Genomic DNA, 20,963 nt, shown 5'->3' on the forward strand with positions numbered 1-20,963 from the left:
GTAAAATAAAACACGGGTATTGTCTCTCTTCCGAATACTTTCACAGATGAAACAAAAAAAAAACAAGATAAACTGCGACACTCTCTTGGAGCGTTGCGCACGCACACACTTTAGGTTCACGCAACTGTTGAATATAAACTATAATTTTTGAGCTCAGCGTCTTGTCGACACTCAGTTCCTCCCATCAACAGTCTTTAAACTGTTCAATGTTTCTACTTTCAAATCAAAATCCTTTACTTTTTCTCAGTCTTTAGACACTACATGTGTGTACCCTTTTCTCTTGCTTCTTGCACTCCCGAACTCTCTAGAAAAATCTCCTCTTTTTTCTCTCGTGACCCCGCCCCTTGAACTCTAGGGGTCAGATTATAAACACTTCATTTCTAAACAATTTAAAGGTATCTCCTAAAATACACCTTCCTATTATTTCTACCACTTCCACATAAATTTTAAACTTTTAAACATAAAATGACAAATATAAAATTACAAACCAAAAATAAACAACAAACACTTTTTTTTTTTTAACCCTTTTAGACAGTGTTACAAAACGCATTAGTGAAAAATAATTTTGTATACCCAAATTACAAAAAATTGTAAAGATTAAAACCTTTAAAGTTATGGAAGAACAATGAATAGACTACTAATAGATTTAGTAGGGCTCTACACATATTTACTTGTTAATGTCAAAAATGTGCTTTAACGACAAAGCATAGTGCCTATGTCTGGATAATCAGGATTCAGGAAACTTTCTATGAGTAATGTTTCGCACAAGGATCCTATGCCCCATTTTCCTGTCAGCATAAAACAGTATCAGCAATACATTTTCTGTTTTACAGACAGGGCCACATACCTCAACTCTTACATCAACATGTTAAGATGAATCTACTGAGCATAGCCAGGTACTGAAATTCAGTGTCATAGCCAAAAGACCAGCCCCTATTTCTGTGTTCATTTGTTTGATATGTATCTGTAGAGCAGAGCAGAGGAATAGACAGGTATGAAGGAAGGAGGGCTGCGATTTTAGATAAGATGAATATCATTTAATGTGAGCTATGCCGAGGTGTGTATCTGTGCTGGTTTGTGTGTGTGAGCCAGTGGAAATGTTTGGTCTCAGCTGTTTGTGTGTTTACTGCATAGCTGACATTGTTTGGGCTGTGGCTGCTTCTGTGGTGCCTTCAATGTGCTGCGTGGTCAAAGAGAGACAGAGAGACGGGGAGGGATAGAGAGAGAGAGAGAGAGAGAGAGAGAGAGAGGGAGAGAAAGACAAAGAAGGGAGACTTTGTAGTCTGTCTCAGTAAAACTCACACACACAACCTTCTCTCATCTCATCTTGTGTTCCCATTGTCTAGAATAAGTGCTTAATTCTGTTTAATCCAACATGTCATAGTAAAAGTAATGTATCTTTGTCCTCAGGTGGTAAGAGATTCAAAGCAAAAGCCACATGAATCTGAAAACTGACCCTGACTTAAGCTAAGAACAATGGATACCCCAAAAGGTATGAATCACCCAGTGCTTATATATTGTCTGGTCCGAAAAGATTGAACTGATTTACATGCAGTACTTGGAGACCGGGGCTAGTTGTCACTTTTTTTTTTCTTCTTTTTTTTTTTTTTTTTTAATTTATTTTTTTATTTCAGTGAATATTTTTCAGGGTATTTTTATTTATTTTTTAAATAAAAAAAGGGGCTATTAACATTGTCACCATTATTGCCATACAGTTACAAAAAGATACAGATTTATTTATAACAAGTTGATATAGCGAGTATGTTGTCACAATTGTAATTTGGCAGTAAGGGGTTGATTTCAAGCTACATGATCTTTCGTAAGCTACATGTTGATTTCCCATGTGATTATGTTGTATATGGAGTAAGCTGTCACAATTTAAACATTTAAACAATATTGAAATGAAAACTGCCCATGACTTATGTTAGGAACAATGGATTCCTAAAAGGGAATACAAGTGTTTGTATGTTGTCTGGTCAGAGCAGATGGCACTGCAGTTCCAGTGGTTGTAACATATTTGGCCTGATTTGCTTAAAATGCATAACTTCTGAATCAAATTTTTTTTCTCTCTCTCTTAGTGAATGGCATATCTATAAAAGAGAATGGAAGCAAAAGAAGACCACCCTCTTATTCTGTAGAGACGCCCTATGGGTTCCATCTGGACTTGGACTTCCTGAAGTATGTGGATGACATTGAGAAAGGCAATACCATCAGGAGGGTGCCAGTGCAACGAAGGCAAAGAGGGCGAAATAATGGCATCCTGTCACGTAACTTAAGCCTTCCAGGTTACGGATGCAGAGCTACACAGTGGAACTCGATTAGCACTTTATGGCCCAAAACTCAACTAGTAGACTCTCAACACTTTGAATTTCGCTCTAGTGACAGTATGTCTGCTAGCTATGCTAGGACGACAGAACCCATCTACAAGTCCTTCACAGCCACAGAGATAGATGCTAGCATTCAGGCTTTTGACGAGCAGCCCTTAGGCCATTATATCAGGCCAAATCTCCTGAGAGCCTCCAGTTTACCCTTGACGGTTTTCCTGAGGAAACAGTCAGAGTCAACCGAGGACCCAACCAGCCCCAGCAGCCCCAAGGAATATCTAGAACAGGAAAACGGTTCCTCTGAAGATGTCTTCCATGCTTCCAATAGAACGGGTAGAGCAAACGGAACCCTTCAGCGGCTCACTGCAGCTCTTGAAAGAGTTGGGGAATTGGAGATGGAGATCAGAGTAATTCCTGAGCTTAAGGCTCAGATATGTATTTTGCAAGAGGAACGAGAGAGGCTTTTACTCCAGTTACATTCCCAAAATGACACCACTGGGCCACTGGATGTTCCTCGACACACAAATAAATTGGACATTCCCTTATGTGCCTTAAAGACTAAAGAGAATCAAGACAAAGCAATTGATGATTGGATGAATCGAGAATACGACCGGCTTGAGGAAAATGTTAAGGCTTCCTCTGAGCAAGTTGATGCTTTTGCAATACCTTCAACAAGTGAAAGGATGCTTCAAGACATAGGTTGCTCTCTGCAACTACGCAAGACGGTCTTACGGGATAGAGATCTTTTGGATAATGTTGACAGAACCAAGTCTCTCACTGAGACTCTACAAAGGAAGGTTGTGATGCTGGAAAAAAAAATCCATGATCTGGAGGTAGAGCTGGACAAGACCAAAGCTCTTTTGAAGCACCAAGTAGATGAGAGCCATCTCAAGGATGAAGAGATCAAGCAGTTGTCTGCACACCCTGACACTGGGCATACATTTGCCAAAACAACTTCATCTGGGATTACATCAACAAGTACACAGAATCTGCAGCCTGTGGTAGAATCACGGGAAGGATTAATATGTGTGCAAGAGATGGCAGTAGAGGAGGGAATTACCCTTGATATTCTGGAACAACCTCCAGTATCACAAACAGACATAGAGCAGCATGTGAAAAAATTGCAAGAGCTCCTTCAGGAGCAGTGGAAGTGCCTCTGCAAAGAGGACTCCAATGGAAGAATATCTTCTGAGCACTTGCCCCCACGAGTCTGTACCATTCAAGATCAGTTGGTAACTCTAGTCACCCTTCTCACCCTCTATGTGTTTCCTACTGGAGATATTCCACAACCAGGTATGATATCACTCTATAATGACAAAACATGCTTGTGAACCCATGACATTTATTGGAAGGGCATAATGTCTTTTTGACTTTTGTGCACTTTCTATAAATCTTAAGCTAAAATGGAGGAACGTATTCCTGTGGTAGAGGAGGAGAACCCAAAGACAGAAAGTCTAAAGACAGTCAGCTTAAGAGACAGGTAAAGACAGGCTACTGCTGGCAATTGTTACCTACAGTAACCAGATAAATGTTTTTTTTTTTGTTGTTGTTGTGCTCAATACCTGCTCTAGATATCTTTTTATTTCTATTTTTCATGTTGTTTGAAAGTACTTTTGTCTACTTGTACATTCCAATGAGCTCAGACCTGTAATAATCCAACTGTGTCTGCAGAATACTAACACTCTTTGACCTTCACTATTATGAAGTGAGAATGCAGTGAAAGATGGAATAAGCAATGCTATCAAACTACATGAGCATATCGAAGAGGATGCTGACATCAAGAAGAACACCAAGATTGAAGCCGACAAGTCATGGACTCCATGGACAATGGACCCCAAAGTACCGACAGGTAAAAGTGAAGATGCCGAATCCAATACAAAAGAGGATGTCATAGATGAAGGAACCACAAAAAAGGAAGAAATGCATAAGGAAACGAGTCATGCGAGTGATCCAGAGGATCAGACAGGGAGAGAGGAAGTTGCCTTCAATCAGAAACAGCTGGAACAGAGTAAAGGAAACAGGTAAGATAAATATTTGAATGTTTAAGTATTTAAAGTGATTGTTCACCAAAACATGAATTCTGTCATAATTTACTTTTTTCCATGGAACACAAAATTAACAACCAAAATGTAAAAAGTTTTTTTGAAATCAAACCTGCCATAATGTATCTTGATGCAGTGTATTGAAACGTGATGATTGAGCTATTAATGGGATTTCAGTGCTATAGCAGAGGGAAATATTTTCTATAAATAACACATTAAATTTTGGTTTGTTCATCATTCAAAGCTATCGTTTGTCTTCAGAGGACTTGGAATATAGCTGAAGTCTTAATAGCAAGGCAGTCCATTGGGCGCCATCTTTGAAACGCTCCCGAATCTCCAAAATGGTTGGAGATAAAGTTCAAAGAAAAATCAAATCAGCAGTAAAATCTGACAACACTGGTATCACAAATGTGCTTCTTTACCTCAGATTATGAAAAAAAAAGTATATCTAATGCGCATGCGCGTTCTCGAGTGACTGACAGGCGATGTCTGCAACTAAAATGTGATTGGCTCTTTTACCTGTAAGGTGAGACTTCTTTTCTACATCCGTTGATGGTTGGGCATTCCAATTTGTCCCATTATTTTTAATAGAAGTGGCCCATCTCTGCCAAATACTCTCTGATATAGCTGTAAGATCTGAGGAGCTTGGAAACAGAAGAAGGGTAAGATAAATTATACAGAGTCTACCCTGAATTTCCTCAACATCATAAATTAAAGACTCTGCTAAAATGGTGCCCTTAAAGTCTGAATCAACCTTGTGTAAGAATGCACATCTGTTTATTCTCAACCATCGTCTGAACAAAGGAAACTTTTCAGGATAGCACATAACCTTCCTTCAGACTCCTCCTCACTCATGTTATAAATCAGAAAATACCCCCACACTTAATGGTCATCACATGACATGGCCATGTCGACCATCTGCAAGACACTCTTCTGAAGAAACCCCCATGGTTGCCATGGAAATCTAAGACACTCCTTTGTACTTCAATATAAACAATTTGCTACACTTAAATTAGACTAATAAGGGACCATGAGACATTTCCTGCGGAACGCCTGACTGTCATATGCTAAAAACTCACCCATGACGAAAGAGCTTGAAGACTTGAAGAAAGCAGGCTTTTTTAAAATGATCCCTTTGTATTATCTTTTTAGCAGGACATAAAACTAATGCTCTGCTCATAACTTCAAATGTAAAAAATGATGTGTATACACATATCAGGACATCTCATCTTAATCCAGAAACTTTGACACAATCGCAAAACGTACTTTATTGTAATTTTATCCTGCACATAATCTGTCAAAGTGCCTAGAACTCTCATTCAAGGTTTAACCTGATAACAACCCTGACAATTATGTTTCTTATTCAAGGTTTAACTTGATAATAACCATGACAGTTATGTTTCTCATAATGTGTAATGTATTATCCATGTTGTAAAACCAATGAATTAACCATTATGATTTTTAATCAGGTATTTTCATGTTTTGTAACTTGCATGTTGAATATTTATGAAAGCATGTCATATTTACGAATGCTAATGAAAGGTATTTTCTAATATTTCTTAGCGATTTCATTATATAAAAGTTCATGATTAAACATTGCCCAATTTTGAGCGGGAAACAGAAACCTTAATAACAAAGACTCATTAATCACCTTCAGAAGAAGGGACAGAGAGATGATCACATGGTATCTGAAAAGACTCTTCTGATTAACTCAAGGCACCTTTTGGGTGTGGCCAACCTCAACTCAACAAAACCTCCCTGCCTAGGACGAACATTCCTCTTCTCTTCCACTCTCTTCCTCTCTTCTCTTCCCTCTTGGTTCTTGGTGCCCTTCTGCCCAGGTTCCACACAATGTAGAGTTCAGGAAAGCTCGGAACGCAAAGTTCAGAGAAGAGTTCTCTTCTCTGTGCTAAGGCTCACACATGTGATGGGGAGTCGCGAGCCTCCCTTGCGGGAGGTCTCGCTTCAAAGCCCCACCTGATCATTCCAGGACCGAACTACCTGGCGTCCATGATCTTAACAGAGGTCCAAAACATCAATAGAACAACCAGAACTTTCTACTGACCCAGCCAAAGAACCAAAGCAATGAAATGCAAGTACACCTCCAGACTTTTGCTAGAAAGTGCTGGTATTTTATTCAAATACTTCGGGTAACCTGATTGCAAATCGAAGTATACTAAATGAAGTATCGATGGGCCAAGGCATGGTCTATAGACTCCATAAAGTTACATTTTCTCTGTTTCAGACCATTTTATTCACCTTTTGTTACAGCTCACTCACCAACCTTTTTTTACGTAGCTGAGTGATCAGACATACACTTTAATTCTTTCAACATTCCCCGAATTAATCATAATTCCTTTCTTGAGCTAAAATCCCTTACATATAAATTGTGAGCAGATACAACGAGCCTGTTGTATTACATATTTAATGGTGGAGAATTTTTATTCAGATTTCTAATCTGATCATTTGTCATTTATCCTTCATATAATGGTAGTCGAACACGGCCAAGATTCCTAAACTAATTTACATATAAATTCTTACATATTACTGGTGATGAATGCTAGCAGTTGTAAATATACCCTGCCACAAAGTCGCTAATTTCCTACATAGCGCATGAGTCATATGGACCACTTTTATGGTGCCTGTTTTTTGTGAGTTCAACAGCAACCATCCTGATTCACTTTCATTGTATGCAAAAGAGCAGCCTGGACACTCTGCAAAATGACTTATATTGTATTCCAATTACTTTACAATAATGAAAGTCACACAGGTTTGAAACAAGATTAGGGTGAGTAAATGATGACAGAATCTAAGATTCAACATCAGATTATACAGCTGTACAATTTTTTTTGATGTTGACATTTTCTTACGAATTTTGATAACCTCAAATGGAAAGCAACATAATTTTGTTTTTCAGGGAAGCTGTTAATAAAGATTTCATAGAGGCATGCTGTTTCCTGAAAGACCACATGGATAAAATGTCTGAACCTGATAATGTAATGGTAATTTTCAAATTTACATATACAGTTTATATCTAACAATCCAAACATGTGCCATGCACAAGAAAAGGTGCTGCATCCCTCATCTGAATGGTCATTCCAGTAATGGTCTTCTCCTTTGCCCATTTGCAGAGCCAGGCTCTTACTGTGGTGTTCCAGCAGTGGTTCCATGTGTCTGCTGAGGAGGACGCCCGCGCTGACATTGTCTCTTTATATATCAATGAAGTTAAATCACAGACACCCACAGTCCTTGAGTTCCTGGTCAACATGGTGGATGATAATGGGAACACAGCCCTACATTACAGCGTATCTCACAGTAACTTCAGCATTGTCAAGCTCCTTTTAGACACAGGTCAGTCATCATAGAGCTACTAGTCTTTGTTCTTTAGTTCTTTGACCTCTTCTAAACTTTCTTTAAGGCTAATGAAAGCAAACCACATACAGCACTTGAATGGGAGACTTATTTGCCTATTCTTTTGCTTTGCTTCTGGCTGTAATTTTTTTGATGTCCATGATACATGATTGGAGACAGGAGGTGAAGAACATATAAAAATAGGGGTTCACATAAATTATTTATCTTAATCATAGTTATAGGAATGACAAACATTTTCTGTATAATGAATTACAAAAAAGAACTGGATTTTTGTTTTCTGAAGAAAATCTGAGTGTCTAAGCAAATGTGTTTTGCCTGAGCAAAAATCACTGCCATTGTGCTAAGATGTTGTAGGTGGTTGCCATGGCGCTGCTATGTGGTTACTAAAGTGTTCTAAGTGCTTTTTTAGGGTTTTTTGCTAGGGTGTTGCAAAATGGTTGCTAGGGTGTTCAGAGTGGTTGGGATTGCTGGGGTGCTCTGGATGGTTGCTAAAGCTGGTCATACACTAGCTGATTTTTCCAATGATTTTCAGATGTGAGCTTTATTATCATAATCACTGGCCAGGCAGAGGGATACAGCGCACCCATTAGCGCCTCTCAGCGGGAGATGTTAATCACTTGACCGTCGGGACTCCCTGCTAAGTTAATGCCTTCAAGCACTGAAAAAACACATCTATTTTGTTTGAAAAAATCATTCTGTTACTGAGAAGAACTGACAAGGTGACAAGCTGGTCTTAACTTTTTTTTTATCACACTCAGCTGCATATCATCACAAACGCTGATTAAAATCCATAGTGATTCTGTCATTCTGCAGAAATAATAAAAAAGCAACTAATGACAGACAAAATAACCTTGACAGACATTTTACAGTTTTGGTGCATTTTAAAATATAATCTTGTGACAGCCAACCAAACCATGAAGAAAACGCAACATTGTAACTATTTTAGCCCCCATTTCGGAACAATCAAGCAAGCTACAGGTCTGAAAATGCCCCAAAATACTCTATTGCAATTGCTATTTTACTCATTTTGTTATTTTGTCAGAGAGAGATAGTTGTGGTGAAGGTGTGTTAATGTGTTGCAAGGTGGTTGCTAGGTTGCTGTTTTGGGTGGTTGTTAGGATTCTAGGGTGTTCTGGATGGTTGTTAGGGTGTTGCAAAATGGTTGTAAGGGTGTTCTGGGTGGTTGCTAGGATATTGCAAGGTGGTTAATGGTGTTCTGGGTGGTTTTTTGGGTGTTGCAGGGTGGTTGTTAGGGTTCTTGGGAGTTCTGGATGGTTGTTAGGGTGTTGCAAAGTGGTTGCTAGGGTGTCCTGAGTGGTTGTTAGGGTTTTGAAAAGTGGTTGCTAGGGTGTTCTGGGTGGTTGCTAGGGTATTGCAAGGTGGTTAATGGTGTTCTGGGTGGTTTTTTGGGTGTTGCAGGGAGGTTGTTAGGGTGTTTCAAGGTGGTTGATAGGGTGTTCTGGGTAGTTGATAGGGTTCTTGGGTGTTCTAGATGGTTGTTAGGGTGTTGCAAAGTGGTTGCTAAGGTGTTCTGGGTGGTTGCTTGGGTATTGCAAGGTGGTCAGTGGTGTTCTGGGTGGTTGTTAGGGTGTTCTGGATGGTTGATAGGGTGTTCTGGGTGGTTGTTAGGGTGTTGCAAGGTGATTGCTAGGGTGTTCTGGGTGGTTGCTAGGGTGATATGGGTGGTTTCTAGGGTATTGCAAGGTGGTCAATGGTGTTCTAGGTGTTTTTTTTGGGTGTTGCAGGGTGGTTGATAGGGTGTTCTGGATAGTTGATAGGGTGTTGCAAGGTGGTTGTTTGGGTGTTCTGGATGGTTGATAGGGTGTTGCAATGTGGTTGCTAGGGTGGTTTGGATGGTGGCTAGCTGGTTGGTTACTGGTCTAGCCTAGTCTCTTCTGCACTTTAAATCAGTGGGGATTTTCACCTATTTTATTGTACACCTAGTCTCTTCTGCAATTTAAATCAGTGGGGGTTTTCACCTGTTTTATTGTACACCAGGTGAAAATCATAGAAAAATTGTCCATCACTCCTCAACAAGCAAATCTGAGGTATTGTTCATATCTGTAACACAAACAGTAGGTTGCAAGTTTAATTTTGTTCAAACCCCTAACTCTAAGTATTAGCAATAGTAATAGTGATACTTTCCCACTATTAAACCCTAACCCTAATGATAGTTAACTCATTGTTTTTGCTTCCTCTCAAACTTAGGAGTGTGTGAAGTGGACCGGAGAAACAAGTCTGGTTACACAGCTATCATGCTGGCATCTTTGACAGATGTAGAATCTCCAGGTGACATGAAAGTGCTCCAGCAACTGATGGAGCTTGGTGATGTCAATGCCCATGTTGGCCAGGTGACTGGTGAAATCAGCCAGTTGGCACTCATTGCACTTGATATCAAATGAATCTTTCAAAATGGACAGTCCACATTTGCATATGATTTAGCAGTTCTGGTCGTCAGGTTGTCTTGAACAAATGCAGTAGCCTCTGTTCTAAATAAATGTCTCTTTAGGTGGGACAAACGGCCCTCCACCTGGCAGTAAGACATGGACGTGTCCCAATAGTGCGTCTCCTACTGGCACAGGGGGCAGATCCTAATGCCCAGGACCATGCAGGAACCACCCCAATGATCAGCGCCTGTGATCGTGGACATATCAATGTTGTACGAATTTTGTTGGAAGATACAAACTGCGATGTCAACTTAAAAGACAAGGTAACTTCACTTGCATGCTAGAGTTAATTTAAAATAATGTTCTGGGTTCGAGTTAACAGTCTTTACATGTGCCATGCTTTTAATTTCCACACAAAATAATTGCAACTTGTCATTCAGTTTGTACAAACAAACAAAAAAATCATGTGTGTAAAAATCTATAGAGCAAAGTACCTGGATAATCATTTAAATACACACTTTTGTTTCCAATGAAAAGCCACAAGACTTAAACAGTATATGTGTTAATGAGACTACTGTGATAAAATCACTTACATTAACCTTGTCTGTGCAAAGTATTTCCGATCTTTCAATCCCTGACATGACCATGTAAAACTGTAAAGGTAAAACATACCTTTTGTATGATATATGCAAGGATACAAGTAATGCACTGTTTATTTAGAGAAAAATCACCCACTTGGAACTACATTGGTGGCACTTAACCAGTAGTTCATCCACCACATTTTTGTATGAAACAATTAACATAAGCCGTTTAACAAAAATATGATGGACATTTCTGCTTTTAAACCCTTCAGAATAATTTGCCTCATAGATTTACATAGTAAGTGTACTACATAAACATGATTTTTGTTTGTTTTTACAAAACAAGTCAAGATTATTGTCTGTAGTAATTGACAAGATGACAGCTTCACTTGTTTTGAACCTGGAGCATTCCTTTAATTTTGCCAGTCTTGCTAAAACTATCCTTAAATTTTGAAAATAAATGCTGCTTTTGTCCGGCATTAACAATGTTGGGGAAGAACAATGGAACTATATGGGAGGAAGAAAACAGCTCTGTAGAGAATGTGCAGTGTAGGTTGATGGCAACGGTGAGCAGTCTCTGCTGGGCTGTTGACCTGTAAATAAGTGCCACCAGCTGGACCCAATTTAAATTAAAATACTGGACGAATTCTGGAGTCAGTAGGACATCCCAATTTTAGTAGCCCCAGTCATACATAAATAAACTGACGTCCCTGTGATTCATGGTTTTTCTATCATGAGAAAGCTCCAGCAGCGCAATGTGTAGCCTCAAAGGGATAGTTCACCCAAAAATGAAAATTCGCCCATCATTTACTCACCCTCATGCCATCCCAGATGTGTATTAGCAGAACACAAATACATATTTTTAGAAGAACATTGTAACTATGTAGGTCCATACAATGCAAGTGAACTTTGAAGGTCAAAAAATCACATAAAGGCAGCATAAAATTAACCCATAAGACTCCAGTGGTTAAATCTATATCTTCAGAAGCGATATGATGGTGTGGCTGAGAAACAGATCAATATTTAAGTCCTTTACTATAAATTCTCCTCCCTGCCTAGTAGGTGGCGATAAGCACAAAGAATGTGGATTGGACAAAAGAAGAAGAATGTGGAAGTGAAAGTGGAGATGAGAACTTAAATATTGATCTGTTTCTCACCCACACCTATCATATCACTTCTGAAGACATTAATTAATGAATAAATTAATAAAACAATAAGTTATCTGTTGCTTTCTCCTCAGAATATTGAGTGGATATTTTTGTTTTAGTTTTGTCATCAAAGATAACATTGATTCATAAGCCTACTAAAAACAGTTCAAATGACAGGGCAATGTTTTCTTCAGAAAAATATGCAAATTTTATTGACTGCCATCTGAAATATTTATATAAATTATCTAATAGCTTATAAAATCAACCTACTTACTTTTGGAAAATCAAGTTTTTCAGTATATTTAGCTTTTATTTTAGTTTTAGTAATTTAAGGTTACTTTGTTAGTATGTTAACTATCATATAAATATGTTATAAATTATATGTTATAAATATAACTACTATATATGTAATATCTAATATATTCATTTTTTTCACATTGTGTTATGTTATGTTATTTTAAGCCTGTTAAAATGCTTAAAATATTTTTTTCACATCAATCTACACTCCATACACCATAATGAAAAAAAAAAGAATTTTGATAACTTTGCAAATTTATTAAAAAGAGAAAACTGAAATATCACATTGACATAAGTTTTCAGACCCTTTGCTATGACACTTGACATTTATCTCAAGTGCATCCCATTTCTCTGGATCATCTTTGAGATGTTTCAACATTTTGATTGGAGTCCACATTTGGCAAATTAAATTGATTGGACATGATTTGGAAAGGCACATGTCTATATAAGGTCTCACAGCTAAAAATGCATATCAGAGCAAAAACCAAGCCATAAGGTCAAAGGAACTGCCTGCAGAGTTCAGAGACAGGATTGTGTCAAGGCACAGATCTGGGGAAGGCTACAAAAAAAAGATCAAGATCACAGTGGCCTCCATAATTCTTATATGGAAGAAGTTTGGAACAACGAGGACTCTTCCTAGAGCTGGCCGCCCGGCCAAACTGAGCAATCGTGGGAGAAGGGCCTTGGTAAGAGAGGTGACCAAGAATCCGATGGTCACTCAGGTTGAGCTCCAGAGATCATGTGTGGTGATGAGAGAAACTTACAGAAGGACAACCATCACTGCAACACTCCACCAATCTGGGCTTTATGGCAGAGTGGCCAGATGGAAGACTCTCCTCAGTGCAAGACTCATAAAAAAGCACCTAAAGGACTCTCAGACTGTGAGAAACAAGATTCTCTGGTCTGATGAAATGAAGATTGAACGGTTTGGCTTCAGTTCCAAGCATCATTTCTGGAGGAAACCAGGCAGCGCTCGTCACCTGCACAATACCATCTCAACGGAGAAGCATTGTGGTGGTAGCATCATGCTGTGGGGGTGTTTTCAGCAGCAGGGACTGGAGGACTGGTCAGGGTTGAAGGAAATCTGAACGCAGCAAAATACAGAGATATCCTTAATGAAAACCTGGTCCAAAGCGCTCAGGACCTCAGAAGGTTCACGTTGCAACAGGACAATGACCCTAAGCACACAGCCAAGGCAACGTAAGAGTGGCTTAGGGACAACTCTGTGAATGTCCTTGAGTGGCCCAGCCAGAGCCCGGACTTGAACCCAATCAAACATCTCTGGACCTGAAAATGGCTGTCCACCAACGGTCCCCATCCAACCTGACAGAGCTTGAGAGGATTTGCAGAAAAGAATGGCAGAAAGTCCCCAAATCCAGGTGTGCAAAGATTGTCGCATCATACCCAAAAAGACTTGAGGCTGTAATCGCTGCCAAAGGTGCTTTAAGTACTGAGTTAAGGGTCTGAATACTTATGTCAATGTGATATTTCATTTTTCTTTTTTCCTTTTTAATAAATGTGCAAATCTGTTTTTTTCTTTGTCATTATGGGGTATGGAGTGTAGATTGATGTGAAAAATAAATAATTTAAAGGGGTCTGAATACATTCTGAATGCACTGTATGTAATAAATATGTCTAGTGTTAGTACCATAATGGCATTTTCATGTTGTAAAGGTTCCATATTTTATATTATACTGTGCATCAAAACTAATACTAAAATTAATTTCTAGTTTTGGAGTCATGAAAATGTAATTCAGTTTAGTTTCACTTCAGTTTTGTTAAATGTCTAACCCCTCTGTGGAGTGCTGGGTCAATTTGACCTATATTAGACATTTATCACTGATTTACATAAACTTAACTTAAACTTTTCGACCTGAAACTTCATGACATCCTCCACAGAAGTGATTTGAACCTGACAATGTCAAAATGACTAATTTCATGTATTTATTAGCAAAGTTATTAAAAAATGTTTCTAAGAAGGACTGGTGGATCATTTTGACCTGATTCATATAGAAAAATTTTAAATTGTATTTGAAAATGGTAATGAAGTGTCAAAACATATGTTAATTTTACTGGATGCCATCTGACAAAATCATTAAAAGTAATAGCTTTTAAAAACAAAACTTCTCAATTTTGGAAATATGACAAACCATTTCCATTGCCAGTCATCTTAAAACATATGAGATGGAGAAACCTTAAGCTTAAATCACACTAGGCCAGATTCAAACTCAGGTCACCCGTCCTGTCAGAGCATGTGCACTGCTAATCAGGCCACATATTTCACCTGTCTTAAATTTATATAATGGTCATAGATGAATCAGTTGATTAAAGTTAACACGATATCAGCCTCACACTCTTTATACGAACAATAACAGGAAGTGACGTTTGCTGTTTGCTTGGTCTCGCTTTCTTGTATCACATCCACTGTAACTAACAGCATTAATCTATTGAATGTTACAACAGGAAGATGGATTAGCCTCAAGTGTACAAATAACTCATTCCAAAGCCATCTTATATAGGTCTACTTTGTTAAAGGCATTGGTCTAATCACTTTCTGTGTTGGAGAAATCCAATTTGTGCATTGGTTAAAAGCAATATGGGGCAGGCTGTGTGTTGCAAACATTAAGGGTGGGCTGTAGACTGCTCAACCAATCACAAAACAGCACCAGAAATGTGTAGTGTTTTTCTATTTTTGTCATTGGCCGAAAGCAACGACACACTCAAGAAGTGGCTGCTGCAATCCAGAGAGTCCGAGATGTTATGTGAGCGAGAACAGTAATAAGAGATATTTTTGTGCAATGCATAGGTTTTAATGCCCATATAGAAGCCTGGTGCTGTCTCAGTGTGCTGTGACCATGTGACTGCTGTTAATGTATCACAGGTTTCCTCTTATTAAATATCTCCCAGACTCTCCCTCCACATCAGCTCCCCAAAATCGTGCTGCGGGTGTTCGTGAAATACTGGACCTGAATTATAAAGTAGAGATCTATGTGGGATGGATTTTTCAGACCCGCTCCCGCGAGATTCTGTCCCACTCCTGCAAAAAAATATGTAACATTTTGTCCCGCTCCCGCCTGCAACTTTCACATTTTATCCCCCTCCCACTCGCAAGCCTGCAGGTAGTGGTCGGCACAAATTTTTCAGTGCCGGTCCCCTAAGATTCTGATTGACCTTTGGTTGGTTTCAAAGTTTTGTTTGTACATTTCTTTAATAAAGCGTTAACATCCATAACACTTTCCGCCGCATGGAGCACAAGGAATCATTTGTATGAATTAGCCATCGACCCTGCGCCTGTAAATAGTTTATTTTTTGTTGGTCTTGCGCAATAGATGAATAACACTAATAACACTCAGTACCTTAAATACATTAAATATATCTTAGGAACATCTATTTTGTTATTTAGATATTTATATTTTGTGGGAGTCCCGCGAGTCTTTTCTTTCTCCTGCTCCCGCGCACACATCATCCTGCGCTGCACTTTGTTGCACCAGGTACCATTGATTCCACGGCCAATATTAGCTGATAGTACCGTACATGATCATGATTCATAGCTGGATACAGTGTTTTGCGGGACGTGTGCTTCTGTTTCCCCTGTTGTTAATTCGGTGTTGACGAGAGATGCTGTCTGTCTCTTCGTGTCTTACATTTCTTTTATATACAAATTTTTACAGTGCTGTGATATTTTGTTGTTTATTGTTTGTCATTGTGCTTTAAACAACTCTGTTTGCCATGAAAATAACCTTTGGTGCTTACATGGCATTACTTTCGATCCATCCATCCAAATTCCTGTATTACCTAAATGACTTTACACATAGTTTCACTGGTAAAAATATCAATACCCTTTACTACCCTACAAAGGCCATACTCATTAACTAACACTGAAACTGAGAAAATGGCTTGAATTATTTTGATATTTATTTTGTAGTTACTGCATTTTCACACAATGGTTACTCTTGAATTTCAGCAAACGAGACAAACTCATCTGTCACCGGACAGATCATAAGAGACCTATTTCATTCATAACTCTATTTTGCATTTTGCCTTTGTGGGGCAGGATCATTTCTTATTAAATTTCTGTCAAACAGAAAGGTTAAACAGAAAGAATTGTCATTATTTAATATTATATGATTACTTCTTTAATCAGTTCCCATCTATGACAAATTTTAGGTTCTTAATCTTGATTTCTCCATTTAATATATTTCTTTTCACTCCATCCTTATTACTCTCCTTGATATTATTTCTCTCTACTCCATCCTTGTATTCGTGGGGACTCTGATTTGTCTTTGTAATTTGCTTTAAGGCTGTAAATCTGATTACTCTGAAAGTGTAAAGTTGTCAGGGCCCACTTCAATCTTATGATTATATACAATGTTTATCAGTTTATTTATTTCAATATATTTTTTAAAATGGGGAATAAGTGTAAAATATAGTTATATTGGGCCTTATGATCTTGACAATTCATGTCAAGCCAATTAAAGACATTAAATTAGTTGTCTCAGTAACACCCCCACCCCCCCCACCCCCCCCAATCCCAAATGCCCATCTATACTATCCCCCAGCCCACCCTAGCATAGCTGGCAGAAGCCGGCCCTGCCACACAGACATGCATTTTCGCCTCTTTTGCAGGAAAAGAAAGAGAGAATTTTGATGCAAGTCAAAATGAGACTTGTCAAGTTCTCTTCCCAACAGCTGTATGCAGCCTGTTAATCAAGTCACGTCACAGTCACATTATGACTGTAGAACTGCTCTGAGAACTCCAACATGATGCTCAATAAATCCTCTAAAACACAGACCAGGCGCTTTGAAGATGACTTCCTGCACTATTTCAGACTGCAGTTTCCTGTTTGACATCCACCTGTGTGAAAATGCAGCCTGGGAACTGTCACACAAATTACCTTGCACGGAATGACGAATAATTACTAGTGATAAAACTGTCTGCAACTGCACAGAAGGGTTTAGATTGATACCAGGATTATCAGGGTAGAGTTTTGAATTTTAATTTAGTTTGTATCTCTATTCAATTTGTCCTTTCAATTTAAAGGCGAACTCAGTACATAAACAGACAATTTTACTGGGTGTAATTTAGTTTAATTTTATTTTTTTCAGTGTTTTCTGGTTTCATTTTATTTTTTTATATGGCTGTCATTTTAACATGTTGATTCAGTGTGATTAATTACAGAATATAAAAAAAAGAATGCGTTAAAAAAAACTGACACAATTAATTGTGCCATTGTAATAATGAATTTTCCTATTCAGGCTTGAAGTAAAGCTCCATGTTTTTGTAGTATCAGGGCATTTTCAGACCTGTTTTGTTCAGCCTGGTCTCATGAAAATTAATTGACTGTGGCAAAGTTTTGCAAAACGACATTGCATGCCATAATACACGTTTGGCTGCAGTTTCCCACTGAAATGTCCAGCAGGGGGCACCAAAAGAGTGAAATTGTGTCATAATCAGACTAGGTTTTTAGAATGTTATGAATATTAAATGGACATTTTAATGAATAAAATGTACCTCCAAACCTAAAACTTTAACTTAAACCTAACCAATAGTGATCTAAAATTAAATGAAAGGTGAACAAAACAGGCATCCTTACCCTCATCCAATGGTTAACCTAACCGATTCTGTCCAAAAATAAAATGAGAAATGAAAAGCACATTTTCTGAAGCAACCACATCATCTTGTGTCGCTTATGACTCTCTCGTCTCACGTCAGCTTGCGTGCATTAACTGGTCTCGAGCCTTGAGTCTAAAGTCCAACACTCAGGTGAGCAAGTTAATGATGTTGGAATAAGTGTGTAAATGTACAGTAGGTTAGCTTTAAAATGTATCGATTTTCAAATTCATAACATAGCAGTGTTATAATAATGTGAAAAATAAGTGTTTATAAAGTCATAATCAGCCGTTTTTGTCATGATTTTTGTGAAAGTGAACAAAACACACTGTTGTTGTAGCACCTCTAGTGTTATTTAATCAGAAAACTGCAGTAAAACGTAGAATGTGGCATGTAAAAGTCAGTTTGCAAAAATGTAGTTACAATAACGTTCATTCTTTGAGACTAGGTTGCTTTTGTTTGGAGAATTTTTTTAGAACCTGGTGCGTTTTCTACCCAGTTTGGTTAGTTTAGGCATATATGAACACGGCGATCACACTCGGATCCGCACAAAAACAATCCATCCGAGACCACCTGGACGAGGTAGTTTCATTTAGATTTCAAACAAACTCTGGAGTAGTTTGCTTGTGGTGGAATGCAGTCTGACCCAATGGATGAACGAACCAACCAATATTCCTATGATATCCATGAACATACCTGATAGATCTTTGGAGAAGAAATCTGTAGGTCAGCACATCACTGTAATACATTAATACATCAATCAATAATCATAATCAAATCTATCGTCAAGTTCCCAAATGTTTATCTAGACTCCATTATATGGGTTAGTACGCATTTGTACCTCGGTTCATCTGATTCTGAAGTCTAGCGACGCATCTGAAGTATCTGGTTTAGCAGCGTCAAATAGACAGGCAAAGTCACAACCTCCGCTAATACATATGTATGGCTCTGTAGATGGATACGGCTCAATGGACAGAGCAGCACGAGCGCAAAGCAGGTGCGTTTTTACTCACAGACCGATCTTGAGCTCTTAAACATGCACCTCTGATCATTGCAGCACTGTGAGAACCAGTGAGAAGCACAGCACAAGACGCGGAAACCATTTGAATTCGGCACAGAATTCTACATGATCACCCTTGAATTTACTATAGTCAGTGGCGGTTCTAGCTTGTACGGCGCTCTGGGCGAAACCCACTTCAACACGCCCCCAAAGTTGTTGACCAAGGGGGGCATGCCATTTAGGCATGCAGGGCAGCATGTTTCGGAGGGGTGGCACGAGGCACCCACACAGACCCCCCCCCCCCTACTATGACTATAATAACACTAACTGTACTTTAGGCAGAAAAAGATTCATAATACATATTTTCATATCACTACTTCAGCTCTATTCAATTTGTTATAGGATACATTAGGGGAGTGAGGGAATATAATACATTTTTGTTACAACTTTTGAATGATTATATTTTGTATTTATTGTTTTTATATGTTTAGAGTAGGCCTACTGTTTGTAATTACAAAATGCTTGAAATAGAAATAGAAATGCATAAATACTTTTTTTTTTTTTTTTTTTTTAAAAAGGCTCAAATATTTTTGTTTGTAAGAAAATATAACTGGTTTTGTTTGCCTTCAGAAATTCCAAGAGATGACTCATTTGAATCACTAAGAACCTGATGAAAGGAGTTCCAACTCAGTCACACTAGAATAATTTAGTCACATAAATTAGGTGTTTACTTTTTACTTTTTATAGATGTTATAGATAACCTTACTGTTGCTGATTTTTTAAATATAATAACAATACTACTATTATTAGTTTCTGTCTTCACATTTTCATTTTATAGGCCCCAGGGGAAAGGGAATGAAGTAGGGGGGCGTTCATCAAAAAAAGGTTGAGAAACACTGGTCTAATAAATGCTTTACTCATCTGCCAAAATAATGTATTGTTTTTGAATTATCTGATATTATTATATTATTGGAAATGAATATTGTTATATTTAATATATATGTATATTATATTTCTAATTAGTCTTATTTTTATAATTATTTATTGAATTATCTATATTTGGGGGCCTTTTTCATCAAATATTGATATATGCGATTAATTGAAATTAACTTGATTAATTAAAAGGAAAATCTGTAATTAATTCTATTACATTTTTTGATCAATTGACATCCAGTTTTTTAGTTTATTTTGTTTTTATTATAGTTTTCATAATTTAGCGCTAACAAAGTTCATATTTAACTGATATTCTATTGTATATGTGATAAATATGTATTTTATGGTATTTTCATCTTTAATGACGAAGGATTGTAAGGGTTTCACATTTTATAATATATTGTGCATCAAAAACTGTTAAGAAAAATTACTTTTCTGGTCAGTTTTATTCTGTTTTAGTTTTGAAGAACGCATTTTTACTATAGTTTCATATCATGTTTTCATTTAGTTTCCATTTAACTTTTTATTAACAATAAAAACACTGATTGATACTAAAAAATGGCAAGTGTTTAAGCATACTATGATAAAGGTGGACAAATATCATGCTCTCTATTTTGCAAGCAACATTGTCTATCATATCATATCATATTATTATATGTTTGTTTTGTCTGTAGGGTGGTCGCAGTGCATTATCTCTGGCTACACAGGCCTCTCATACAGAGATAGCAGATCTTCTGAAAGCCCGCACAGAAACCAAGAGCTCAGAAAAGTGCAAGGTGTCATAGAATGGAGTATGTAATTCATGGGCCTACTGTGCATTCAACGTCCCAGTGCAGCCCCACTGGGAATAACATTTATACTTTAATAAGCATTCATGTACAGTTATTGTTAAAAAGGTCAGCAATAAAATGTTAATATTAAAATTTGCAATTTAAAATCAAGGCAAAAGTTGTTTGCTAATGTAATGTTTGTAAATGTAAATATGACTGTCTAAAACCTGACAATAAAAATGGAATATGCATTCCATGCATTCCAAAGAAACCAGTTTCTTTCATTGTTAGTAATTATCGAGAAGATCTGGTTCAGTATGGTAAAAATGCTCTGGAAAAAATTAAGAGACCATTGCAAAATTATCAGTTTCTCTGGATTTACTATTTATAGGTATGTGTTTAAGTAAAATTAACTTTTTTGTTTTATTCTATAAAGTACTGACAACATTTCTCCCAAATTCCAAATAAAAATACTGTCATTTAGAGCATTTATTTGCA

The 20,963-nt window shown here is 37.7% G+C and overlaps 1 protein-coding gene across 2 annotated transcripts in view; it reads left to right on the forward strand.

Annotated features, from left to right (window-relative positions):
* LOC127442468 (KN motif and ankyrin repeat domain-containing protein 4-like) overlaps nt 1-20,727 on the forward strand; it is a 33,732-nt gene extending 13,005 nt beyond the window's left edge. The window contains exons 2-10 of one of the 2 annotated variants that reach the window (XM_051700522.1): nt 1,411-1,492; nt 2,079-3,617; nt 3,723-3,804; nt 4,031-4,345; nt 7,284-7,368; nt 7,498-7,717; nt 9,947-10,089; nt 10,248-10,448; nt 20,370-20,727. In XM_051700522.1, coding sequence (XP_051556482.1) covers nt 1,477-1,492; nt 2,079-3,617; nt 3,723-3,804; nt 4,031-4,345; nt 7,284-7,368; nt 7,498-7,717; nt 9,947-10,089; nt 10,248-10,448; nt 20,370-20,480 — 2,712 coding nt within the window. In that variant the 5' untranslated portion in view covers nt 1,411-1,476 and the 3' untranslated portion in view covers nt 20,481-20,727. The remainder of the gene's footprint in view (nt 1-1,410; nt 1,493-2,078; nt 3,618-3,722; nt 3,805-4,030; nt 4,346-7,283; nt 7,369-7,497; nt 7,718-9,946; nt 10,090-10,247; nt 10,449-20,369) is intronic. The other variant, XM_051700523.1, reaches the window with a different exon arrangement.
* Nucleotides 20,728-20,963: the final 236 nt, after the last annotated feature.

This window comes from Myxocyprinus asiaticus, chromosome 6 (genome assembly GCF_019703515.2).
Source record: "Myxocyprinus asiaticus isolate MX2 ecotype Aquarium Trade chromosome 6, UBuf_Myxa_2, whole genome shotgun sequence".
Classification (NCBI taxonomy): Eukaryota; Metazoa; Chordata; class Actinopteri; order Cypriniformes; family Catostomidae; genus Myxocyprinus; species Myxocyprinus asiaticus.